Source organism: Porcisia hertigi, chromosome 34 (assembly GCF_017918235.1).
Source record: "Porcisia hertigi strain C119 chromosome 34, whole genome shotgun sequence".
Lineage (NCBI taxonomy): Eukaryota > Euglenozoa > Kinetoplastea > Trypanosomatida > Trypanosomatidae > Porcisia > Porcisia hertigi.
Window position 1 is genome coordinate 280,191 of NC_090593.1, and position 26,168 is coordinate 306,358.

At 56.2% G+C, this 26,168-nt stretch overlaps 4 protein-coding genes across 4 annotated transcripts; 2 read left to right on the forward strand and 2 right to left on the reverse strand.

The window, feature by feature from the left end:
• Positions 1-625: 625 nt before the first annotated feature.
• JKF63_01662 (uncharacterized protein) lies at positions 626-2,641 on the forward strand (the record flags this gene model as incomplete). The annotated part of the gene is made up of 1 exon (XM_067897708.1): positions 626-2,641. One exon carries the CDS (start codon positions 626-628, stop codon positions 2,639-2,641), a length of 2,016 nt encoding a protein of 671 aa, XP_067753865.1.
• Positions 2,642-4,010: 1,369 nt separating this feature from the next.
• JKF63_01663 (uncharacterized protein) lies at positions 4,011-10,130 on the forward strand (the record flags this gene model as incomplete). The annotated part of the gene is made up of 1 exon (XM_067897709.1): positions 4,011-10,130. The coding sequence occupies one exon, from the start codon at positions 4,011-4,013 to the stop codon at positions 10,128-10,130; it is 6,120 nt and encodes a 2,039-aa protein (XP_067753866.1).
• Positions 10,131-11,467: 1,337 nt separating this feature from the next.
• Positions 11,468-11,746, reverse strand: JKF63_01664 (uncharacterized protein; the record flags this gene model as incomplete). The annotated part of the gene is made up of 1 exon (XM_067897710.1): positions 11,468-11,746. One exon carries the CDS (start codon positions 11,744-11,746, stop codon positions 11,468-11,470), a length of 279 nt encoding a protein of 92 aa, XP_067753867.1.
• Positions 11,747-12,860: 1,114 nt separating this feature from the next.
• On the reverse strand, positions 12,861-24,778 carry JKF63_01665 (uncharacterized protein; the record flags this gene model as incomplete). The annotated part of the gene is made up of 4 exons (XM_067897711.1): positions 12,861-14,254; positions 17,920-21,108; positions 21,172-22,194; positions 22,321-24,778. 4 exons carry the CDS (start codon positions 24,776-24,778, stop codon positions 12,861-12,863), a joined length of 8,064 nt encoding a protein of 2,687 aa, XP_067753868.1.
• Between the last annotated feature and the right edge of the window lie 1,390 nt (positions 24,779-26,168).

A 26,168-nucleotide genomic window follows, 5' to 3' on the forward strand; every position in this document is an offset into this window, starting at 1 on the left:
CCAGCAGGATCTCTGTCACCACGAACACAAAAATCCATCCGATCCAAAGAAGCCAACGCATTATGTGGGAACTTACGACACTCAAGGTGGGATTGTTCGCACACTCGCCATCCCGTCCCCCTCACCCACCAGAGCACCGGAGCGGAACGCGGTACTTGCCACTGCCTCAGCGTCTCTCGCCAAACCCGCAGCCATCGCTCTGAAACCCAAGGGTGTTATTGTTGAAGAAGAATATCCTGCAAGCGCTGCAACTTCCGATTTGCCTGTACCGGCAAGGCAATGTGCCGAAAGTGCGGGCTCCGTCTCGCCGCACATTCCCACCGCCCACATATCTCCTGTGCACAGCCATGCCCCAGGCGTGAGGCTCCTGGCCTCCTCCTCCTCCTCGGCGCCTGCCGTAACTCCGAACGGCGTTACGGTTGACAGCTTCCAGTCTTTACCGTCGATGGAATCGGAAACGAGCGGTGGAGAAGCTGCAGCTTCCCGAACGGCTGTGTATTCCACAACACACACCCCTCCCGTTGATCGAACCGCCCATGCTTCTACGGCGAGTGAAAATACGACACCGACTCTCGCCCCCCCTCTCTCTACCCAACAAGCTGAGCAAGCGGCAAATCTGAAGGAAATGCATCGGCAGGCGTTCCTGCGGGAACGTGTTTGCCAACGCCGAAGAGTACCTGTTGTATTTCGCTACCGCTACTCTCCCGACTTCGAAGAGACAATTGAAGAGAACAAGCTGCGAAACCATCTGCTCGACCGCGCGCTGCGCAACCATGAGCGAATCATCGGCCCCAGAGGTCTCACGAAGGAGGAAAGGCAGGAAATATCAAAGCGCTTCGCGGACCCGATCGCGCTGGACCCCGAGTGGCCATACGTTTGGGAGCAGTTTGAGCGTGACATCCCCCGCGAGACCCTCTTCGTCGAAGACACGCCGTATCACGATGCTCATGACGCCTTGGCGGCGATTTTGAGCTACGTCGAGTATTCCTACGACAGAGGGCAGCAGCATATCGCCGAAAAATCGGCCGCCGCCTTGGCAGCAGCCAAAAACAGCGGCGGCGCCTTCACAACGGCTGCGGGGGCGCCAAAAGAGAAGACCTTTCTTAGGCATTTCATCTCTGCGGGCACGGCCGCCCTCAAGGATGCAGTCGTCACGATGCGGTCGAACCTGCCGGATTTTCTGGGGGATCGCCTCCTTACTGTCTCCGGCTACGACCCTGCGCTTTATCACGCCTCCCTTGTCTTCCCCACAGATCCCCAGGCACGAAGTGAGAAGATCTTCGAGGCAGTGCGGGAGGTGGTATTGGCCTCCCAGCAATCCTTCATGGGGTTCCCGTACCAGCTCTTGTGCGAACAGGTGGGGACAGAGCGACTGTGTCTAGCGCTAGACGCGTTGGAGAGAGACCAAGCGGAGGACCACGACCACCTGGATGAGGGGGCCGAGGCGGAGACAACAGCGCGGGTTTCCTCAGGGCACGCGATGCGCAATGAAAAGAGGGTGACCACCTCCAGCAGCAGTGAGGCCTCGGCCTCTATCCCAATCAAGGAAACAGAAAATCAGGAGGACTTGGTTACGCAAAACTCTTTATTGGAGCAGACATCGCTGCACAGCTCACGCGTAGCGCACATTCATGAATACCCCCACCTGACAACTACAAAGGACAGGAGCGGCAACGTCCATCATGACTGCTGCCACACTATCGACGCTGTAGACGAGAAGCTAGTTGCATCTCCGATGCCAGAGCAGGAAGTGGGTGAGCAGCCAGTGGTGGGACTCGGCGCTATTCTGGCACACTGCCTCTCAGAAACAGAGCGGCGACGTAGGGAAATCGTGGCGCGTCGCAGCCGAGAGCGACGTCGTCGCCGGCAGGAAAGGATGCCCCTGCTGGTTGGCGAACCGCGCCCGCACGAATTCGATGCCTTTGTCAACATTGTACGGGACCAATGTATTGCGAAAGAAGTGAGGGAAGAGAGGAAAAAGAAGGCAACACAGCGATGTGAGCAGGTGCAACAGATACCCAAGCGGCAGTGCGAACATCAGCGCAGTGTACCAACCTCGCCACAAGAATTGCACCTAGGCTCACCTCCATTTTCCTTTGCCCCCCTTGACTCAGTGAAAAAGACAAATGAGGCCCCTTTAGCGGCAACCGAGCAGGCCGCCGGCACCGCCAACTCTCCTCGCAAACTCTTCCGCGAAGACATCGAAGGCTCCACATATCTGATACCGGCTCGTTCTGCCACTGCCGCAATGGAAGCAGCCCTACTGTACTCCTCTCGCCCGCCACTCTCCCAGACATTGGCGCGAGAGGTGGCGACGTCACCTGAGACGCGCGGGATGCGCATTTGCCTTTTCTTCGATGAGAAACGCAACGTACCTGTCGTTGTGGTCAACAAGCTGTTCCGGCTTTTCACCGTACCAGGGCTGAGTGGCCCCATCTCCTCGGAAGACGACACCCCAGAGGCGTTGAACGGAGAAGCAACAGCGAAGACAGGCGCGGCCAACCCGAACCCTCCCGCGCCCCAGTCTGGTGCGGGGCGCACAGGCAGCTTGAAGAAAAGCCTACTCCTCCTTATCCAAGTCCACTTTGCGCTTTTTCTGAAGGAGGAAGTAGAAATCCGATGGAAGTGGTGGAAGCTGTAGAGCAGAAGGCGCGTCGGTGGCCCACCCAATGGTCATGGTTGCCTCTCAGTTGTCTTTCCTACCCCCTTCTCTGCTCCCGAAGACTGCGTTTCGTGTGTGCACGAACCAAGACAGCTCTCCACTGCGTCATTCATGTCCAGTTCAAGGAGAATACGTTTTCGATTTTTCCTTCCGGGCGCGGAGAGGTCAACTGCCGATATTTGGTGTGCTTGGGGGACATGCAGAGCTGCGGGGGGGCTCCATGACTTTGCTGGTGCTCCAGCCACTTGGCCGTGCGCATGCCTGTACTTGACCATTTTCCCTCTCCCCTCCTCCGGTTCCCCTTCTGAGGGAAGGTGGCAGTCGTGATGATCACTTGAATTTTTTTTTTTCGAATGCTACCCGCTTGCTATACTTTTTCACTCTGACCCTGTGGATGGGAGGGGGGGGAATCTCTTTGAGACCTCGATATGCAAACCAAATTAGCCTTTCTTGCAGAGAGAGAGAGAGATGCCCCGGTGAAGACACGCTCATTGACATCCGTCCAGACGGGCGTCACCAACGAACAAATACGAGCAAGTTCGGCTAGACAGACGGCGATCCAGGCAAGGATGCCTGCGACTGGCCAACGAACGCACCCTTTGGCTTCTCTCTCGTGCTATACACCACCACGCACACGTACACACACCGGCATGCGTGTGTGCTTGTTTTCTCCCCCGCTGTTCTCAATCTCCTCGGTATCCATGAGCCACCCACACATACCCCTGCCTCAACACGGAACGCGAGGAGCAAAAAGCGAAAGAAGGTATGTTGTGTTTCCTGACAATTATCGATCTCCCTCCGCCCCTTCCTCCCCTCTCCCTTGCCCTCCCGACCACCCACCCACTCCCCCCCCCCCCGGGTGTGTAGCCCCCTTCCCTTTTTTCTGCTAGGGTGTTTGTTCACACCACCAGTGTGAAAGAACGACTCAAACACACACACACACACGCACACCTCCTCCCTGGGGCACTATCGCATCACTTCAACGCTGTCAGATTTATTCCACAAAAAAAGGGCGGAAGACAAAGGAGTGTGGACTGGGGCATGACCCCCCTCCCCCACTGTTAGACAGGCGTTGGTTTCACTTCCCTTTCATCCTTGTTTCTCCAGCCCCACTGCCTTTCCGCTGAGCGTTATCCTCCCAGACCGCTCTCCCTTGCCGCTTAGTCGCCCCAGCAACTTCACAGCGACAGAACTTGTGTGGTTAGTAGCGTTGGCGTCTTGGGGTGCGTCATTCACTTCAGACCCTGTCACGGACACGCGTTTATCATCCTGGATTCCTTGTGCGGTCTTGAGCACTCCTCTACGGGAAAGGGGAGAAAAGTAGCGGAGGAGCAGTCGAATTCAAGAGATGTCTGCCATCTCAAGCGAAACCTCGGCGGAGGTGGAGGCAAACATGTCACAAAGTCGCCTCATCTTTCTCGTACATGGCGTACTGCGGCGTATCCCAGGTTACGCCTTCTTTCTTATTCACCTGTGCTTCATTCACATTTTGTGGGGGCAACTTGTGGACCACCTCTTCACCTCAGCGCTCACCCTCACGAGTGCCAACGTCACCACAGCTGGCATAGCCAAGGACGCATTCACTCTTGTCTTCAAGGGGGTTTGTCAGTCCGTAGACAGAAGCCTGTTGCACGGACTAATAGATGTCTACAAAACCAAGGGTGGCGAAGGGACCACGGGGGTGCTCGCAGCGTCCCAAGAAATCCTCGCCTTCTTGTGGAAGTCACCGTCGAGTATGATTCTCTTCTTCGGACTTGCATTCATCTGCCTTAACAGTGTATTCACGGCGTTCCGGCTTTTCATCGGCTGCCTTAGCAGCCTTACCTCTCTCTGTCGTCGTCCTCGTCGGCTACATCAGGGCAGCGGCTCGTGGCAGCCGCCAGTACCGCTGCACATCACCCTGCGGTATGGAAACGGGTACGATAGCGTGCTGCGTTTTGCTCTCGCAGCGGTCGAACTCGCCTGGTTCATGAGCTACCCTGTGGTAAACTCGGCAGCTACCATGAAAAACACCAACGCGGAGAACTCAGACCACGTGTCTGCAGCGACGGAGCCGACGTACGCATCTCTGCGCCAACTGCAGGCGCGTCAGCAAGCCATCGCCAGCTTCCAATTCGAGGCCTCGCTGCTTCTCCCTCCGCAACTTTTCGACTCGACAGCAGACGCCCTAGCCGCTGGAGTGTTTGTGGCCGTATTTGTGAAGGTGGTGCTTGGGATTGTTGTAGCACTGGATGCGCAGCGGCTCTTTCACGCGCTTGTCGGCGTTCGGCCCCTCTACATCCCCAACGGGTGGGACCAGTGTCCCGTGTGCGGCGCTCTTTGGAAACGGTCCCGCAAAACCATCAACGCAGTTCACGTGTGCCCCATGGTGTTCACCACCACCACACCGTTTCCCGTGGGTTGCTCTCCTTGCGCAACGGCCTCGGACTCCGACAAGGGGAAAGACATGCGAAGGCGATTGCTGGACACAGTAGGGCGAATTGAGGGTGATTGTAGACGCTTTGGTCAGCCACAAGAAGCAGCCCATCGCCCCGGAGACGCATTTCCCAAACCAAGCACAGCCTCGTTTCTCTCGTGGGTAACGTACAGCTGGATCAGTCCCCTCATGAATTTCACTCTACTCTCCCCCTTCAACACCTTCTCGCCGCCGCCCTTGTCGTCCATCACCGACGACGGACGTGGTCATTGGCGTGCGCTGCTGCGTATTGTAGACCGGCTACCGCGACAGCCATGTTCTTTGCACACGCGAAACGAAATCGACGAGCCAGCGTGGGCGCTGTGGCAGCACCGGCACGAACCTGGTGCCCGAGTAAAGGTATGGTGGCTGGAGCGGAGTTTTCTGGCCATCACGGGCCCCATCCGCCGCGCCCTGTCGCATGCCTTCGAAGTCTTCTTCCTTCCCTCCCCCACGTCTGAAGCGAGCACCCGACAAGGCGACCCCCCTCCAGTCCAGGGTGCCTCTTTGCTCTTTCGTATGTTTCTGCGCCACCCCAGTGGTCGTCAGTTCGTGTTCGCTTGTGTCCCGTTAAAGCTGGTGCAGGATCTTCTGTCGCTGCTGGCCCCGCGCATTGTGAAGTCGCTGGTTGCCTTTTTGAAGGAAGTGGGCGCATCGAACGCCAGCCTGCGCCGGACCTACCTTGGCCGCGGCCTTCTTATTTGCATCGGTCTTATTTTGGCGGTGTCGCTTCAGGCCATCTTTTTCCAGTTGTACCTGACGCACCTGTACGTCTCATGCCTCAGGGCCACCTCCGCCCTGAAAATGCTTTTGCTGCGGCAGTCTCTGGCAACACCCCTGGCGCACACTGGTGGCAGCCGTAGGGCCCACTCGTCCCCGATGGCGGACAGTCTGTGTTCTCCCAGGCCCTCAAGTGAAAAGAGCAACAGGAAAGGAAGAGAGGAGCCATCCTCACCGACGAATAAAACAGGCGCCAAGGAATCCCCCTCCATCGCTACGCTGTCGCGCGCGGGTGAGGTCATGTCACTTCTCACCGTTGACGTTACCAACTGCAGCGACTGCCTCGTCTTCTTGCACAATGTGTGGGGGCACCCCTTTGTGATTCTATCATCCTTGGTGAGTATGTACACGTATGTGGGCCTCTTCTCGACCCTCACAACGTTTGCTGCACTCATCGCACTCATTCCGCTGAACCGCAGCACTGCCGCCCGCGTGCGCGCAGCACAGCAGCAAGCCAAAAACAATGAGTCTCGCCTCACTTATCTCACCGCCGCCCTCTCAAAGATGCGCACAGTGAAGGCTATGGCACTGGAAGAGTATCTCATGAGGCGGGTGGAAGAATCCCGCGCAAGTGAGAGTGACGGAATAAAGCGCGTCGGACAAGCAGAGAGCGTCGCTGCAGCGCAAACAGAAGTGACAACACTGCTGGTCGCGCTCGTGTGCTGCGGGTCGTACCTTCTTACAGGTGGTGCCATGGACGCGGCAGTGCTGGTGCCCACGATGGCAGCGCTGCAGGTGATGCGATTCCCTGTCTGGACTCTGCCACACCTCTACTCGCAAGTCACTCGCGGTTATACATCGATGCAGCGCATTGAGCACTTTCTCTCCGAAGGCGACGGTGTGGAGAAAGAAATACAGTCGTCAGCCGCCGTAGCTGTGAAGGCAGGCGAAGTGCGATGTGACCGTGGCACATTCGCATGGAACACGCAGGAAACAGTGCCAGGTCAAAGTGCATTGGATGACACGCTCAGCCGAAGGTCCTCGAAAGGGCCACCCGGCGACACCCATTCACCGAACACCGCTTGCAAGGAAAATGGCAAAAGGCCGGAAGAAAACGCCCTCTCGAGTCCCTCGTTCAGCGCACATAGTCCGCGGCAGGGCAGGTCTCGCGCCGTAGTTCTACGCGATATCTCCGTGAACATTTCTTCTGGTGAGTTTGTCGTATTGCGTGGCCCCACAGGGTGCGGCAAAAGCGCTCTACTACTCTCCATGTTGGGAGAACTGCACGTTATACCGAACGGCAGCCCACACATGAGCGCCAGAGGCACCACAGCCGCATCGTCCGAGACTAGGACTTCGTCTGGTACTCAAGGGTTTCAGGTGGGCGGCCGTGTGGTGTATTGTGCCGAAGTGCCGTGGCTGCGCCAGGGAACTATGCGAGAAAATATCCGCCTCGTCCCTGACGACGTCCCCGAGAGCGCGGCGGAGGGAAAATGGTACCACTGCGTCCTGGAAGCCTGCGCCCTCAAAGATGACATCCGGGCCTTGGCAAAGGGTGATCGCACCATGGTGGGCGAGGGTGGTTCGAAGCTGTCGGGGGGGCAACGCGCGAGAGTGGCGCTTGCGCGTGCTGTGTACCGTTATAGCGAGACCGACGTGTTCATCTTTGATGACGTGTTGTCTGCACTGGACGTGGAAGTGCAGAAGCACATCATTGCGAATCTGTTTCATGGACTCTTGAGAGTTTCCGATGGATCCTCTTCCGCCGCACACCGCCGCACAAAAACTGTCGTCTTTGCCACACACGTTCCTGTGAGCCTGCTGATGCCAGATCGTGTGCTCCATCTGGAGTCGGATGGCACACTCCACGAGGCCACGACCCACCAGACGCCGACGGAAGACCAAGTGCACGAGCAGATAAGCGCGTGGCGCAACGCGACGGCGGCAATGTCAACAAGAGAGCAACAACGGTCCATCTGCCATGAGGCCGCTGGCGCCGCAGCGGCAGAGTCGGAGACGCACCAGAACGCCTCGACCCTACCCTTGTCCACACAACTACACCTGCTCACAGAAGCATCACCTAAGCCGACAACCGCGCAGCCGTCTGTAGTCGGCATAAATTCTCTTCTCCCACGCGCCTCAGATCTGCACCGGCTCTTTGTCGAGTACATCGGCGGCCGGCGGCTCCTGTGGTTCCTTTTACTAAATGTGACCATGCAGTTTTTCCGGACACTCATGGACAACTGGCTGGGCGTATATATCGCTCTCTATGATAAGCGTAATGCAGCCTACGAAACGATCCTGCGCAATACCAAGTCACAGCGAGCGCGCAAGTTTATGCTTGACATGTTGTCTCTTGTTATCCTGCGAAGCGACAAAGCAACACCGCCGCCACCCCCACCGCCGCCGCCGGTAGTCCCCGTCTTCTCCATGTTTGGTGTTCCTGTTGTGTGGCGCAATCCCTTTGTGCTGGATACCGTTGTCGCTCAATTCCTCGGAACGTACGCCTTCATTGGCCTCTGCGCCACGCTGCTGTCGATGATCCGCACAGACTACTTTTTTCGCTCATACCAGCGCATGGCCGACGCGTTGCAGCTGCACGCCGTGCGCAAGCTCTTCAAGGCGCCCGTCTCTTACTTCGATCGCATTCCATCTAGTCGACTCTTGCAGATTCTCAGTCGTGATCAGGCGGTTGTAGATCGTAACCTTGGTGAATCGGTTCAGCTCATCTCTCTGACGATTCTTCAGATCCTTGGCATGGTATGCTTCAATGCGACCCACTTTGGACCTTTCATTGCCGTTCTTCCAGTATCCGCGCTTCTTTTCCATCGTGTGACGGTTCGCTTCCTGTTTTTCACCAAGCAAGTTCGGGCGTTGGAAGGTGTCTTACAGAGTCAATCGGTGGCCGTCATGAAGGATGCGGTGAATGGAGCCACCACAATTCGTGCCTTCGGCTCAGTGCTACGGGACCAGCTTGTGCGGGAAATGCACGAGGCACTCGATGCTGTGCACGTCGCCGCCAACGCCGGTCTTGCGGCGGATCGCTGGGTTGCCCTGCGACTGGAGTTTGTCGCCCTCGCCTTCACCTCAGCGCTCGCAATCCTTTCGGTGCTGACGCTGTGCCTCTCGGCGACAGCGTCCACTGGCAGCGCCGCGTTTGCAGGACTGGGTATCATCTCCAGCATGACCGCCTCGCGCTCCCTGTCTATGCTGTGCCGGCGCCTAGGCATGTTCCAAAACCAATTTGTCAGCGCCGAGCACCTTCTGCGACTCGAGGAAGAGATACCATGGGAGGTTTCACCTGTAAACGCGGACAGTCGCAGCGCGGATGATTCGTCGGCGTCGGAGCAACCCATACACACGGAAACGGACGCGCTCCCGTTGCTCGAGGTACGCTACCTGTGTGCGAAGTATCAACCACAACTTCCGTGGGTGCTGAAAGACATCTCATTCACGCTGCACCCGGGAGAATGTGTAGGTTTGATCGGTCGCACTGGCAACGGCAAGTCGTCTCTATTTAACGCGTTGCTGGGTCTTATGGACGTTGTGGAAGGTGAAATCCGTATTCCTGGTGCGCTCTTCTCGTCGTCACCACCGCCACAAGCACGGCAACTCAATGCGCTTCATCTCCCGCAGAACGAGCTTCGCAGGAACTACTTCCAGCTGGTCTCCCAGGAACCGCTTCTCCTGCCAGGCACATTCCGCAGTAACCTCGTGCTCGGCCTTGATGACGACGGTGTTGTGTCTGGGGAGGCTTCTGGTGAGTCTCCAGTCACACTTGATGTAGAGGCACTCGACGCGCGTCTGAGCGCGGTGCTACGGAAGGTCGCGCTCGATGAGCTTCTCGAGCCGTCCTCAACAGCCCAAGACGCAGAGGACTCGGTCTCTGACTCGACCACATCACAAGACCACACCCCCGACGCCGCCACACGCGCGCTGGACTACGTCGTCACCGCTGACGGATCAAACCTTTCCGCCGGGCAACGCCAGTTGTTGTGCCTCGCCCGTGCCATCCTGCACCAACCGCGCGTGGTTTTACTGGACGAGGTTAGCTCACGGGTGGACCGACGCACGGATGACCTGATCCAAAAAATCATCAGGGAAGACATGTTATGCCGCGGCGTTGAGGGTCACAGCAGTGCCGCGAAAAGCGGGGTTCTTCTTATTGCGCATCGCCTGGAAACGATCATGTCCCTGTGCGATAGTGTCATCGTCATCGAGGAAGGTAAGTGTGTGGCGCACTTGTCAAAAGAAGAAGTACACTCTTTGAAAGACTTGGAGTCGTATCTCTGAGACGGCCGCCAGCCTCAAGACTGTGGACTCTTTTTTTTTTTGAATATCGTTACGTGGAATGAGAAGAAAGAGTGAGGAATTTGCTGGACTTCAAAACCACACAACCGAAGCCCGGTAGAACTAGAGGCTACCACGTCCCTGTGTTGCTCCCTCTTTTTCACCACAGCCCACCGATTAACGTGTCCTCATCTGTCGTATGCTTTGCCTCTTCCCAGCGCTCCCAAAATGGGGTCGACAAATTTACTTGCGGGAAATCGTGGCTCGACGGCGCGCGCGTCTCTTGCATTCCTGTCTTACCCGCCGCAGCCCATCATACCTCTATTAAGCTCTACTTCTCCACGCTGCTCTTACTACCTACTTGAACCACACCCACAAGCGACAGCAGCTGCCACCCACGTGAGAGCAACCTCTTCCCCCGCCACGCAGCAAAGCAAGCAGACAAGAAAAACACAACTTCAGGAGGGGGCGGCGGCTTCCTTGTCTTTTCTGAGTCAAGTAAAGAGGCGCTAGTATGAATTGTTGGACCACAGGCACACACACACACACAGAACGGATACTGAACCGTGGCACCGCGGTTGGCTGGGTCATATCGCCGCAATGCGCAGTTCTGAGATGAAAAAAAAAGGGGGCTCCAGTCGGCAGCACGCAAAGCCTCCCAACCACCACCAGCACGCAAACACCACAAGAGGACGTGAGGGGGATGCCAACATTAAAACATGCGTGCTACTACTTCAAGTCACGGTTCAACTCCATTGTGGCCTCTAAAACCCCCCTCCCCACCCGCCCAAAAGAGCGCAAGGCGTGCTGGAGCGTCCACGGCAGCCACATTGCGAGTGGCTTAAAACCAAAAAGGGAGCGATGCTTCTGAAAACCTTTGGCGGTGCGGGTTGTCACTGTAAAGTGTGCCTCCTGCTCGCGCAACGTCTACCCAAGCCCCTGTGGGTGAACAAAAAAAAAAACGCGGGCCATCAGGAAGGCCCTATTCCCGGGCCGCCGAAGGCTGGCCAAATGCGCAAAGGAGGCAGATCCGGTGCTGCGGTGCGCGGGGGTGGTGCGGCCTCGGCGGGTGGGTGGCGTCGGGCGTTGCGTGGCGGGCCCCCACATCTCGGGGTGGGGGAAGGGTGCTGGGGGGCGAAGGCGGTGGCGCGGGGTGGGCGAGAGGCGGGTGGCGCTGGGCTGGGGCGGCCCGGTGAACATTTCCCCCTGCCCCCGCCGCCAGGGGCCAAACGCGGCTGCGGGGCGGGTCGCGCTGGGGGGGGGGGGCGTCTAGAAGACTACTGGGTAATGTGTTTTTCGCTTGGTTAATGTTTCTGGCTCATTTTTGTGGGACGCGTGCATCAAAATTCGTTATTCCTACACACTTCGTTTAACGGCTGTGATGCGGTCTTCCCGCTTCGCTGCTTGCGCCAGTACAATGTGGCGTAGGAGGGCCCGGGCGTATCCACCGGCTTGAAGGGCATGCGCCCAACCATTCCACTCACGCTCGTGAAGCGGAACGTGGAGAGACGATCGCATTTGGGACAGTGATCGGTTCGCGTTAGGAGCCTACGAGAGTAGCTATTCGAGACGAGGAACTCGTAGGCATAGCCGCACTTCAGACATGAAAACACTGCCATTGGTCGTACCTGTTTGGTTTCAGCGGAAGAGGACTGCGTGTGTGTCCATACACTGAGACGAAGTCACAACCGTACGATGGCGGGCTGTTGAGAAGCGACAGAGTGCGCAGATGAACTGGCGGTCGACTTGTGTTAGCTGTGCAACAGCCAAAAGTAAGAGCAGGGAAAAAGAAGAGGACGAGGCGGTCAAAGTGAAAGGTACCACAGTGATGCCAGCATCGCGAGCACTAGGTGTGGAGACTCTGAATGCATCGGGGGAGAATCCCCGCGCGAAGTGCAGCTCTTAGCAAGACCGCACACACCTATAATGGTGTCCAGGGAACTGAAAAAGTACAGAAGAAACACAGGAAAGTCAACATACGAATCGAGAATTTTTTCTCTTACACAATTGGGTAAGCGGAGTCGACAACGCTGCAATCGGGGGGGGAAGACAAATAACGCACAAGACATACACATGCAGACGAACAGAACACACGGTGAGCCGGGGATCATCCTCGAGCATACGCCAGAGATGTCACACACTCGTGAACACACACAACAGAGAAGAACTATGATTGGCAAGACAGCCCATGGAAAGAACACAATTTAAAGTGGATGTAAAAATTACCGGAGTAACTCCTCCTCCACATCCAAGGGCAGAACAGCAGTGTGTGTTCCTGTGTGTGTGAAAAACAAACAAAAATAGATACCTGCATAAACACACAAACCAGTGCGGCTTCAAGGAGTGGATCCATTAGAGAGAACTCAATAGAAAAAAGGGGGCGTGCTAAGAGTACAACACGGCAAAGGGGGTGGGGGGGGAACCCCAAGAGCGCGACGACCACTGTGAAAAGTCGACAATGAAACCAAATAATAACAATCGAAAGGAGAGCACCAAGCACGTAGAAAAGAAGACTATATGGTGCGACGAAGCTGACAGCCCCCATCCCATGAGCAGAAAACCGGATGAGAGCACCTCATCTGCTTCAAGAGACCACTATCAGCATAATAGAGGCCCACACCAGCTCACTCTCCTGAGGTGAAACGTGAACCGAAAACAACCCGAATAGAACAAATTGAATGCCTGTGTGGATGGAAGAGGGGGAGGAAAAAACGCTCATCGGCACAATCCTGACTAATCGTGATCCAAATTCACTTGCCCAATCTGGTCTCCAGGCACGTGGCATGCATTACTGGCATCAATCACAAACGCTGCCTTCAGCGCCTCGGGTCTTTCTAGTATCAAACAGGTCCAATCACCATCAAAGATCTTTGTGAACCGGTACGTCGCCTTCTCCTTTCCGGTGGGGACAGGGTCAGTCCAGAGCTCGTTGTGATCTTTCAGGTTGTCGATCTCCCTCTCCTTGGCGTCCAGCAGGGCACGAAGATTCTCGTTTTCTTTGCTGATGTCCAATGCAGCCGCCAATTCGCCTTGCAGGTCCGCAATCTCTCGGTTTCGTTTCTGTAATGCCTCCACAGCAGTTCGCCCAGCGGCCTTGGAGGCCTCCAACAAGTCCTTAACCTCTCCCAGGTCACCTAAAAGCTCGTCATAGTCATCCCTCTTCTGGTCTAGTTCATCTAAGGCGGCCTCCAGATCGTCGCACAGCTGCTGACGCTCATCCTCCGCCATCCCCCAGGTCTCTGTTGCCTTTTTCGTAGCCTCCTCAGCGTCCGACAGCCGCTCCTTCAGAGACTCAATCTCATCTTCTAGCCTAGCGTTCCTTTCCCGCGCGTCAATCAAGTCAGCCTCCAGCTCCTTCGTGAGATTGATAAGCTCTTTTTCTCTCGATTCTGCCTCGCGCGCGGCCTGCTGGCTGAGATCGCGCACATCACGCAGCTCCTCTGCAGTGACTATGTAGAGCGGCTCCTCTGCGATCACGGCAGGGTCGATAGGAACGCCGGTGGGGCCAACGGCCTTGCGCTGCTGCTCGCCTCCGCGTAGCAGCGCTGCACCCCTTCCGCTGCTGGGTGTGGCGGATGTACCACGCCCGTTGCGCGGTGTGCCGGCGTCGGCCGCTGCCAGCGCAGGGTCGCTTGCGCGCGCTTGCTGGACATCGTGGCGCTTCTGGCGATACGCAGCAAGCTCCTCGTCCCTCGCGGCAAGCTCCTCCGCCAGTCTCTCTGCCTCTCGTTCGGCATGCTCCAGCTCCGCGGTGAGCCGCTGCAGATCGGCTGCAAGCAGCTCCGCCTCGTCCACGGCCCGCTCGCCGGCGGCGTCCTTGGCCTTGTACTCATCGATAGTAACGACGTACAGCGGCTCGTTAGCGATGGTATTCGGGTCGATGTCCTGGCGAGCCGCTTCGGTCCGCTGCTGCTGCTGCGACGCAGCGCCGCGTGCTGCTGCGCCCTGTCCACGCGGGGTGGCACGGCCAGCGGGAGAGCGGCTTCTCGTGTCTTGGCTGATTGGCCCCACGCCGTCAGCAACAGCAAGCTCTGGCTCCGCAGCACGCACCTGCCTAGCATCGTGACGCCGCTGGCGAAACGCCTCGAGCTCTTGGAGGCTGAGAGCAAGCCGCCTGTTCGCCCCCTCTGCATCCAGGTATAACTCACGTATTACATTTCCCATGTAATGCTGGAGAAACGCCAAGCGCTCCTCCAGCTCGGTAGCATATTTATGACAGCAAATGACGAAAGCGTATTGCTCGACAAGGTGGGCGGCAGTTATAGCCAGTTTCTGCTTTTGGACGCAGCGCATTGCCTTGGCATCAAGGAGAATCTGCTCAACCTCATGCTTAGTCAGCACGCATCCCTCCACGTCGCTGCCCACACTGACGGGTGAGATGACAGCGGACAAAGGGATGGTGACGAGGACGGAAGTCCTTGTGAAGGAAGTCATCTGGTCGGGGCGCGTTGTCGTGTCCTTTGAAGACAATTCATCCTTGAGCATGGCAATCTTAGCGCGACAAGCCTTCATGCCGGCAATCGCTGCTGCGATGGCATCGTTCTGCTCCTGGATGCGCTCGTCGTGTGCCAAAAGGCTGTACGCCTGCTGGTAGGCAAGAGCGGTGGTGACCCACTCATGAAGGCGGGCAACCACCGGCGAGTCGCGCGCCGCTGCCTTGTAGTTCAGTTTGGGATCCTGTGCTAGGTACTGCTGGAGGCTCTCCCCAGAGGGGTAGAGCTTTGCGAGGACGTCCGTCTTGGCGATCTCATCAAGAGCACCTGTCTTCCGGTACTCCAGCTGCACATCCGCCCACTCGTAGAACTCAACCGGTGTGGGGTCGCACTTGACCACGGCCCATACCGCCTTCAGTACCGCCACAGCAACCGGAGATGGGGCGACCTGAGCCGTAACCTTGCGCAAACCCACCTCGTCAACGGTCACTAGCTTTTCACGAGCAGCGTCGAATCGACTGCATACCTGTGAAACATGATCCTCGTTGCTACGGCGGATAGATGCAAGCTTCTCTCGGGCGATGCCCAGCATATCCTGATAGTTCCTCATGCGTCCATTTTCCATATCGAGCTCTTTGAGGAGAATGGAGCGCAGCGTGACGATATCACCAGCATGGAGGCCCCACTGCTGTACAATGGCGGTGTAGTCCTGGATCTCACGCACCGTACCAAGAGTCCACTGCCACGTCTTCTCAGCATGAAGGTAGTCGTAGGCAACCACCTGCCCAACCCTCGGTTGATTGACTGATGGGTCAACGTAGCTGGCGAGCATTGGCAACAATCAGAGGGGGCAAAAAAGATAAAAAGAAACACGAAAGGATGCGTGAATGAAGTGAAAAGTGTGCGTTCCTGTTTGTGTGTGCCGTTTCGTCTTGGTTTCGAACGCTTCTTGGCGAGGTATCTGCTACTTAGATCACCAGAAACTGTGGAAAACTGGGGGAATGGGGGGGGGGGGGGGGGGTAGTGATGGGGATAACAGCGCAGAGGGATACCCACGCTGACAGACACACACACGGCAGGCAATGCTCAAAGAAGAAGCGGAGGAAAAGGGGGGATAGAACTACTACCTGAAATCGATAAGAATGCTGTGTAGTTTGGTGCGGCTAAAAACAAAAAAATGAGGGTAACAACAAAACCTCGTCGAGGAAGAAAAAAGGGAGGTCCTCAAACCACGAACGCCAGACACCTTCTCAGAAGCGATGGGGAAAAAAAACACACACAACTCCAGAGCAGAGAAAACCAAAAACAAAAAAAAGAGTAGCTGTTTGAGATTCAAAACAGCCTGTCTCGACGTGACTGACGAAAAGTCCAGTAAATGGAGACGGTGTCTCTCACAACTCTATGAAAAAGAAACTGGGATAAGGCCTCTACAAGTATTGTCTTGCCCTTTTCAGTAACACTTCAGATGCAAAAGAAAAAAACAGCGAAACATGCACAGGCTACACAAACAAGTACGCACGGCTGACCCTCATCCGATTCAGCCTCTTGAATGTCCTTTGGGGGGTGTTTCGTGTTTTTCCCGAAGAAAAGGAGGCGATTCCGCCGCCGTATAGTGGCTTTTTTTTTTTGGGGGGGAGGGGGAGGGGCAGTGGAGTGACGATACTCTCATATAAAGAGCAGCAGCAAAAGAAAAGTGAATATCCACTATTTGGAATAGCGGGATGACGGTAGCGGTAGCGGTAGCGGAGGGAAAAGCGAAGTTGACAGGACGCGAAGCGTCAGGTGTGGATATGGGGTCTGTCTATATATGTTTGTATGTGAAACGTGAAAAGCTGCAGAGAGAAAGGTAAACACGATCTTGCAGCCTTACGCGTATACAAGAAGATGAGAAGCGGGAAAATAAAAAAGAACCAGACACAAAAACTTTGTTTCCAACACGCGTAGCTCAGGGCGGAAAAAAAACGAATCAAATCTCAGCAAACTGAAAGGAGTTCTGTTTTTATTCGCCCGTGTTCCGCTTCGAACCACCAATTATACTGTTCCTGTCACTGTCGGCGATCGGGAAACCAAAATTGCGGATCTGCTCCGCGAAACTATATGTCTATTATTTACTTGTTGAGCTGAGACGTTCGATCCACATGTGACGTGATGTCAGGACGACGATTAGCTCGCCAATGCAACTTGTTGCCGTGTAAAAGAGATTTCGTGTGGTTTTGGGGTCCATCAGGTACTCCGCTTCGCGAGTTGGGGGGGGGGAGGGGGCAGCGGCAATCAAACACGGGAGGGGGGAGACAAATAGTATGTGTGCATAGTAAGAGAGGTGAAAAAGTGGACATTGCATTTGTGCACAGACGCAAGATCGAAAGAAGCTGACACCCTGAAAACGATGAGCTGACGACAGCTATCTACACGCCCGTGAGCAGTATCGATAACCTTGCACCCAAGAGGTAGCTGTGTACCAACTCATGAAGGCAATCATGCAAACAAGTATTACCTGAAGAAGCACACGGGAGATGAAAGTGTCATGTACACAAGGACGAGTCAAAGACCAGAGGATTCAAGAAATCTAGGGCCCATTGTTGTTTTGCACACCAGGCATACACAGTGCCTGTCGGAGTCCGCAAAACTGCTTTCCTCCTCTTCTCTTCTCTCCTGAACGTTCGGTGACTATCAATTCCCGCCTGTATCACTTCCGGTGAATCAGTTTTAACCACTCAGCCCAACTCGATAACACAAGAAGCCCTCCGTAGTAGTAATGACACAGCTACACACCCACAGAGGCGACCCACGTCATGAGCAACACTAAGAAGATGACATTGAATCTGTGTCATCAGTTCTATACGTTCTCAACAATTTTTTTAAGACCTATTTCTATTCTTGGAGGTGCACACACGCACACACGCATACGAACCAACAGAGCACCCTCCTTCCAGACAACAAGGTAGTGAACACACACGAAGGCGAAGATAACAGATAGACGCATATGTGCATATGGAGTTGAAAGTGAAAGTGCAAAACAGTCAGAGTGAAATGGGGGAAAAAAACACGGTATAACAGGCTCTCAAAATCCCCCCTCGAGTCCCACCACCCTCCTCCCTCCGTGTTCTCATATGCGTCACCCAGAACTGTATCGGACATGGCTACGCCCTAGAACTTCATCTGGAATTAGTCGTGATCAAAGTTCACTTTCTTAATGTTGTCGCCGGGAACGTGGCAGGCATTGCTGGAATCGATAACAAACGCTGAGAACAAAGCCTCCGGCCGCTCCCGAAGAATCTTCACCCAGTCTCCGTCAAAAACCTTCGTATGACGCGTCACAACTTGCTTCTTGTCACCGCTGGGATCCTCCCAGAGCTCATTATGAACCCGCAACTTCTTCACTTCGGAGTCCTTATCTCGCAGCAGCGCCTGAAGAGCGTCATTCGCTTCTTTCAGCTTCCTCATCTCGGTCAGCACATCCAGTAGCTCGCCCTCCAACGCCGCGATGTCCCGCTGCCGCTGACGATCCACTTCAGCAGCTTCATCGCGTAAATTCCCCCGCTCGAGTTCCAGCTGTATTTTCTCCGCTGTACTCCTCGCGGCAGCGGCCTCCGCAACTCCGCAGTGCGACACTGCCTTCTCAAGCTCACCGGCCAGCCTCTCCGTCTCCTCCTGCGCCTTGTCCAGCTCGTCTGCCAGCTTGTCATTGTTGTCAGCGAGCTGCGTATTCGCGGACCTCTGCTCCTCAGCGTCCTGCTGTGCCTTCTCCAGCTCGCCCGCCAGCCTCTCCGCCTCCTGGAGTCCCTTCTCCACCTCGCCGGCCAGCCTCTCCGTCTCCTCCTGCGCCTTGTCCAGCTCGTCTGCCAGCTTGTCATTGTTGTCAGCGAGCTGCGCATTCGCGGACCTCTGCTCCTCAGCGTCCTGCTGTGCCTTCTCCAGCTCGCCCGCCAGCCGCTCCGCTTCCTGAAGCGCCTTCTCCAGCTCGCTGGCCAGCCTCTCCGTCTCCTCCTGCGCCTTGTCCAGCTCGTCTGCCAGCTTGTCATTGTTGTCAGCGAGCTGCGCATTCGCGGACCTCTGCTCCTCAGCGTCCTGCTGTGCCTTCTCAAGCTCACCGGCCAGCCTCTCCGCTTCCTCCTGCGCCTTGTCCAGCTCGTCCGCCAGCTTGTCATTGTTGTCAGCGAGCTGCGCATTCGCGGACCTCTGCTCCTCAGCGTCCTGCTGTGCCTTCTCAAGCTCACCGGCCAGCCTCTCCGCTTCCTCCTGCGCCTTGTCCAGCTCGTCTGCCAGCTTGTCATTGTTGTCAGCGAACTGCGCATTCGCGGACCTCTGCTCCTCAGCGTCCTGCTGTGCCTTCTCCAGCTCGCCCGCCAGCCTCTCTGCTTCCTCCTGCACCTTCTCCAGCTCGTCTGCCAGCTTGTCATTGTTGTCAGCGAGCTGCGTATTCGCGGACCTCTGCTCCTCAGCGTCCTGCTGTGCCTTCTCAAGCTCGCCCGCCAGCCTCTCCGCTTCCTGGAGTCCCTTCTCCACCTCGCCGGCCAGCCTCTCCGTCTCCTCCTGCGCCTTGTCCAGCTCGTCTGCCAGCTTGTCATTGTTGTCAGCGAACTGCGCATTCGCGGACCTCTGCTCCTCAGCGTCCTGCTGTGCCTTCTCAAGCTCGCCCGCCAGCCGCTCCGCTTCCTGAAGCGCCTTCTCCAGCTCGCTGGCCAGCCTCTCCGTCTCCTCCTGCGCCTTGTCCAGCTCGTCTGCCAGCTTGTCATTGTTGTCAGCGAGCTGCGCATTCGCGGACCTCTGCTCCTCAGCGTCCTGCTGTGCCTTCTCAAGCTCACCGGCCAGCCTCTCCGCTTCCTCCTGCGCCTTGTCCAGCTCGTCCGCCAGCTTGTCATTGTTGTCAGCGAGCTGCGCATTCGCGGACCTCTGCTCCTCAGCGTCCTGCTGTGCCTTCTCAAGCTCGCCGGCCAGCCTCTCCGTCTCCTCCTGCGCCTTGTCCAGCTCGTCCGCCAGCTTGTCATTGTTGTCAGCGAGCTGCGTATTCGCGGACCTCTGCTCCTCAGCGTCCTGCTGTGCCTTCTCCAGCTTGCCCGCCAGCCTCTCCGCTTCCTCCTGCACCTTCTCCAGCTCGTCCGCCAGCTTGTCATTGTTGTCAGCGAGCTGCGCATTCGCGGACCTCTGCTCCTCAGCATCCTGCTGTGCCTTCTCCAGCTCGCCCGCCAGCCTCTCCGCTTCCTGGAGTCCCTTCTCCACCTCGCCGGCCAGCCTCTCCGCTTCCTCCTGCGCCTTGTCCAGCTCGTCTGCCAGCTTGTCATTGTTGTCAGCGAACTGCGCATTCGCGGACCTCTGCTCCTCAGCGTCCTGCTGTGCCTTCTCAAGCTCGCCCGCCAGCCTCTCCGCCTCCTGGAGTCCCTTCTCCACCTCGCCGGCCAGCCTCTCCGTCTCCTCCTGCGCCTTGTCCAGCTCGTCCGCCAGCTTGTCATTGTTGTCAGCGAGCTGCGCATTCGCGGACCTCTGCTCCTGAGCGTCCTGCTGTGCCTTCTGCAGCTCGCCCGCCAGCCGCTCCGCTTCCTGAAGCGCCTTCTCCAGCTCGCTGGCCAGCCTCTCCGTCTCCTCCTGCGCCTTGTCCAGCTCGTCTGCCAGCTTGTCATTGTTGTCAGCGAACTGCGCATTCGCGGACCTCTGCTCCTCAGCGTCCTGCTGTGCCTTCTCCAGCTCGCCCGCCAGCCTCTCTGCTTCCTCCTGCACCTTCTCCAGCTCGTCTGCCAGCTTGTCATTGTTGTCAGCGAGCTGCGCATTCGCGGACCTCTGCTCCTCAGCGTCCTGCTGTGCCTTCTCAAGCTCACCGGCCAGCCTCTCCGTCTCCTCCTGCGCCTTGTCCAGCTCGTCCGCCAGCTTGTCATTGTTGTCAGCGAACTGCGCATTCGCGGACCTCTGCTCCTCAGCGTCCTGCTGTGCCTTCTCAAGCTCGCCCGCCAGCCTCTCTGCTTCCTCCTGCACCTTCTCCAGCTCGTCTGCCAGCTTGTCATTGTTGTCAGCGAGCTGCGCATTCGCGGACCTCTGCTCCTCAGCGTCCTGCTGTGCCTTCTCAAGCTCACCGGCCAGCCTCTCCGTCTCCTCCTGCGCCTTGTCCAGCTCGTCCGCCAGCTTGTCATTGTTGTCAGCAAGCTGCGTATTCGCGGACCTCTGCTCCTCAGCGTCCTGCTGTGCCTTCTCCAGCTCGCCCGCCAGCCGCTCCGCTTCCTGAAGCGCCTTCTCCAGCTCGCTGGCCAGCCTCTCTGCTTCCTCCTGCACCTTCTCCAGCTCGTCTGCCAGCTTGTCATTGTTGTCAGCGAGCTGCGTATTCGCGGACCTCTGCTCCTCAGCGTCCTGCTGTGCCTTCTCCAGCTCGCCCGCCAGCCGCTCCGCTTCCTGAAGCGCCTTCTCCAGCTCGTCTGCCAGCTTGTCATTGTTGTCAGCGAGCTGCGCATTCGCGGACCTCTGCTCCTCAGCGTCCTGCTGTGCCTTCTCCAGCTCGCCGGCCAGCCTCTCCGTCTCCTCCTGCGCCTTGTCCAGCTCGTCTGCCAGCTTGTCATTGTTGTCAGCGAACTGCGCATTCGCGGACCTCTGCTCCTCAGCGTCCTGCTGTGCCTTCTCCAGCTCGCCCGCCAGCCTCTCTGCTTCCTCCTGCACCTTCTCCAGCTCGTCCGCCAGCTTGTCATTGTTGTCAGCAAGCTGCGTATTCGCGGACCTCTGCTCCTCAGCGTCCTGCTGTGCCTTCTCCAGCTCGCCCGCCAGCCTCTCCGCTTCCTGGAGTCCCTTCTCCACCTCGCCGGCCAGCCTCTCCGTCTCCTCCTGCGCCTTGTCCAGCTCGTCTGCCAGCTTGTCATTGTTGTCAGCGAGCTGCGCATTCGCGGACCTCTGCTCCTCAGCGTCCTGCTGTGCCTTCTCAAGCTCACCGGCCAGCCTCTCCGTCTCCTCCTGCGCCTTGTCCAGCTCGTCCGCCAGCTTGTCATTGTTGTCAGCGAGCTGCGCATTCGCGGACCTCTGCTCCTCAGCGTCCTGCTGTGCCTTCTCCAGCTCGCCCGCCAGCCTCTCCGCTTCCTGGAGTCCCTTCTCCACCTCGCCGGCCAGCCTCTCCGCTTCCTCCTGCGCCTTGTCCAGCTCGTCTGCCAGCTTGTCATTGTTGTCAGCGAGCTGCGCATTCGCGGACCTCTGCTCCTCAGCGTCCTGCTGTGCCTTCTCCAGCTCGCCCGCCAGCCTCTCCGCTTCCTCCTGCGCCTTGTCCAGCTCGTCCGCCAGCTTGTCATTGTTGTCAGCGAGCTGCGCATTCGCGGATCTCTGCTCCTCAGCGTCCTGCTGTGCCTTCTCAAGCTCGCCCGCCAGCCTCTCCGCTTCCTCCTGCGCCTTGTCCAGCTCGTCCGCCAGCTTGTCATTGTTGTCAGCGAGCTGCGCATTCGCGGACCTCTGCTCCTCAGCGTCCTGCTGTGCCTTCTCCAGCTCGCCCGCCAGCCTCTCCGCTTCCTGGAGCGCCTTCTCCAGCTCGCTGGCCAGCCTCTCCGTCTCCTCCTGCGCCTTGTCCAGCTCGTCTGCCAGCTTGTCATTGTTGTCAGCGAGCTGCGCATTCGCGGACCTCTGCTCCTCAGCGTCCTGTTGTGCCTTCTCCAGCTCGCCCGCCAGCCGCTCCGCTTCCTGAAGCGCCTTCTCTAGATCGCCGGCCAGCCTCTCCGCTTCCTCCTGCGCCTTGTCCAGCTCGTCCGCCAGCATGTCGTTGTTGTCAGCGAGTTGGCTGCTCCGGACTTGGTATATGTCAGCTTCTTGCTTGGCTCGCTGCACTGCGGCCTTTTTCTCGCAGTACTCTGCCATTGTAACCGAATAAAGCGGCTCCTGTTCTATGGCCAGGGGATCTGGGACTTCGAGGAAGGTGTCGTGGTAAACAGGTTCTCGAGTGTCGGTGATGGTTACGTCGCTACAAGAAGCAAGCGAGATACCAGAGGTGAGCTCTGGTTCGTTGGCTCGGGCTACTTGAGCAGCTTTTCGCTTTTTTACGAAGGCGGCAAGTTGCTTCTCCTGTTGGGCACACTGCGCAGCTGTTGCGTGCAGCTGTTGAGCAACCTGAGCGCGCTGTGTTTCAGCCTGATGTAAGAGCTCGCGGAAGTGGTTCAAGGAAGCGTTAACCTCGTCCAGTTCTTGCTGGAGTTGCACTCCGCGGTACTGTGCTTCTTCATAGAGAGCTTTTTGCGCGTTGAGCTCATCGATGGTAACTGCGTACAGGGGCGCCGCGAGTGGGGATTGAACTGGCGAAAGACCGCGGTGGGCTCGAAGCTGCTGTGCTTCCTGTTGCTGTAGGTGATAATGTTGTATCTCGGCACCTTGCTTGTCGGCCAGGTCCTTGAGTTTATCCAAGAGGTTTTGAAGAGAATCAATTTCCCCGGAAAGGTCAGCATTTCGCACAGTAAGAGCGTTTTGATCGCGCTGAAGTGCCGCAGTCTGCTTTTTGAAACGTTCAGCTGACTTCTCGAGAGAGTGTTGAAGCGACCGGTTCTCGTTGTTAATCTTGTCCAGCAGCATAAGAAGGTCTCCGATTTCGCTCTCGTAGGCATCTTTGTCTCCCAGGTGGTCGAAACTTGCAAGTTGAGTGACGAACTCGTCGAAGCCCAAGCTAGAAAACTTGTGCTCATCAATTCCAAGTGCGTGACAGATTTGAGCTACAGCTTTGTCGAGACCAACCTTTGGAGCATCACGATTGTTGTAAATGTAGCTCATCAGGCGAGTGGGCATCTCGTTGATTCGGCGATCTACTTCGTCCCGCGCCATGATTATGGGGTGGGTTATTTCACACTTCACGCGCATGCAGTCACTCTCTGGGGTAAACACAATGTGCTCAACAAGGTTTGGATTGACGTGAGCGGCCAGCGCTGTATCATATGCGAAAGCGGCACGAACTTCCTCAAACCTTTCGGCTAATACAGAAGCCCATTCGGTACCAGGAAACTCCTTCGTATGCGATGTCGCCACTGTGCAGGCTCTATAATCCGGTTCCCACCTTTCATCATACCCTCTGAGCTCGGCAACTAACGCATTCAAACGATCTATTTCCTTCTGCGTATCCTCAGTGCATTCCAGCCGTTCACCTACCTCACCACTTCGGATGATCGCTGAGAGGTAGTGCTCTTGTAAGTAAAGCCGTTTTTGTTCCAACTCTTCGGTGTAAAGTGAAAGGGTGTGAAGCTCGGCAGCTGCCTCCACGTACCTTGCAGTAATGGAGTTCATGCCATTTTTCAGCTGAAAGCGCATTGCCTTGGCATCAAGGAGAATCTGCTCAACCTCATGCTTAGTCAGCACGCATCCCTCCACGTCGCTGCCCACACTGACGGGTGAGATGACAGCGGACAAAGGGATGGTGACGAGGACGGAAGTCCTTGTGAAGGAAGTCATCTGGTCGGGGCGCGTTGTCGTGTCCTTTGAAGACAATTCATCCTTGAGCATGGCAATCTTAGCGCGACAAGCCTTCATGCCGGCAATCGCTGCTGCGATGGCATCGTTCTGCTCCTGGATGCGCTCGTCGTGTGCCAAAAGGCTGTACGCCTGCTGGTAGGCAAGAGCGGTGGTGACCCACTCATGAAGGCGGGCAACCACCGGCGAGTCGCGCGCCGCTGCCTTGTAGTTCAGTTTGGGATCCTGTGCTAGGTACTGCTGGAGGCTCTCCCCAGAGGGGTAGAGCTTTGCGAGGACGTCCGTCTTGGCGATCTCATCAAGAGCACCTGTCTTCCGGTACTCCAGCTGCACATCCGCCCACTCGTAGAACTCAACCGGTGTGGGGTCGCACTTGACCACGGCCCATACCGCCTTCAGTACCGCCACAGCGACCGGAGATGGGGCGACCTGAGCCGTAACCTTGCGCAAACCCACCTCGTCAACGGTCACTAGCTTTTCACGAGCAGCGTCGAATCGACTGCATACCTGTGAAACATGATCCTCGTTGCTACGGCGGATAGATGCAAGCTTCTCTCGGGCGATGCCCAGCATATCCTGATAGTTCCTCATGCGTCCATTTTCCATATCGAGCTCTTTGAGGAGAATGGAGCGCAGCGTGACGATATCACCAGCATGGAGGCCCCACTGCTGTACAATGGCGGTGTAGTCCTGGATCTCACGCACCGTACCAAGGGTCCACTGCCACGTCTTCTCAGCATGAAGGTAGTCGTAGGCAACCACCTGCCCAACTTCAAGCGATGGGAAGCCAGGCTGGATAGTGTTGCATAGGATCATTGTAGTGGTGTTCTTTGATAAAGTTGATAACTGTCGTCTAGGATTTGTTAGGGCTCATTCACACACAACATGGAAATTCACCGTCCTGTGCGCAGTCGTCGTACGGGAACAAAGGGAATCAAACCGTGAGACGCATATCATGCCCTGTTTTTCGAGAGAGGATGGTTAAGGTAAACGTACCTTGTGTGTATTGTTTACAGTAACGGCGGTGGGGAAAATGGGGAAAATGGCTCTCGTAAATCAAACTGGAAAACTAAGGGAGTTTTTTGTAGATAGAGCCAGGGGGATTGTACGGTGGTTTACCTGTGGCTGTCTGATAAACGATTTAATATACGATTTTCCCGGATGGCGGCGACGCGGGTGTAATGAAACTGGTGTTTCGCCGAGAGAGATGATGATGGTAAATCTCACCGAGCAAAGAAAAAAAAAGAAACCCTGGGAAAGCCACAGACGAATGAGCAAAGTACACAAAGTAAAGCAATTACAAGAAAAGAGAGCGACTACACACGTACTCAAGGTTGATGACAAACAGAACAAAGGCTATATTGGGTCTACGTTATAGTGGAATAAGAAAGCAATGAATGTACTCGAGGCCCAAAGGTACTATTATCCTCGAGGGCTATAGCGAAGCGATATGTTTGAATTCCGTGCGGCACCTATGAGTGAGTTGTGTATAAAAAGAAATCAGTGAAATGATCGTAGAGAAGCAGATATGAAGAGAAAGCTGGAGATAGATATATTGGGAAGGTATTCCAGTAGTAAACATCGCAGTAAAGCAGTACTGATGCCCTGTTACATCAATGTGAATTTTGTGAGAGAAATAGTGTTCATACCTGTGACAGCCACTATGTTTTGATCGTAACCAGAAACAATATGTAGCTCGAAACACCGATGATAAGGGTGTTGAAATTTATTTACATTTAATCGAAATGAGGGGGCGTATGAACATGGGTGCAGAGAGCGATAAGAAAACCCCCGAAGAGGTAGTGACACTGAAATTAAAGAAATCGAGGAAGGTTACTTTACATTCGCTACACTTGCTCACAGTCGTCGTGTGATGTGATGTGGTGCAAACTGTGCATTAGAAAAACTCAAGATCCAAATCGCAGGACACAAATATTCATTTGATTATAAAAGGGGAAAGCTACAGTTTTCTGTGCTGAGCCGATTCCCAGTCCCAAAAAACGCACACAGAGAGCAGAACCTGCATCAGAGGAGGAAAACGGATCTACTACAGCCCTCTTGTTTTACCTCGTGCTGCGGATGAACGGTCATCGAGTAGGTGAAAAAGCATCACACCTCCATCGCCTTAATGAAACTTAGTGTTCCCAGATGTACATGTTAAACTGAAATATACTCGATCCACATCACCGCCCCCTCCCACACACAC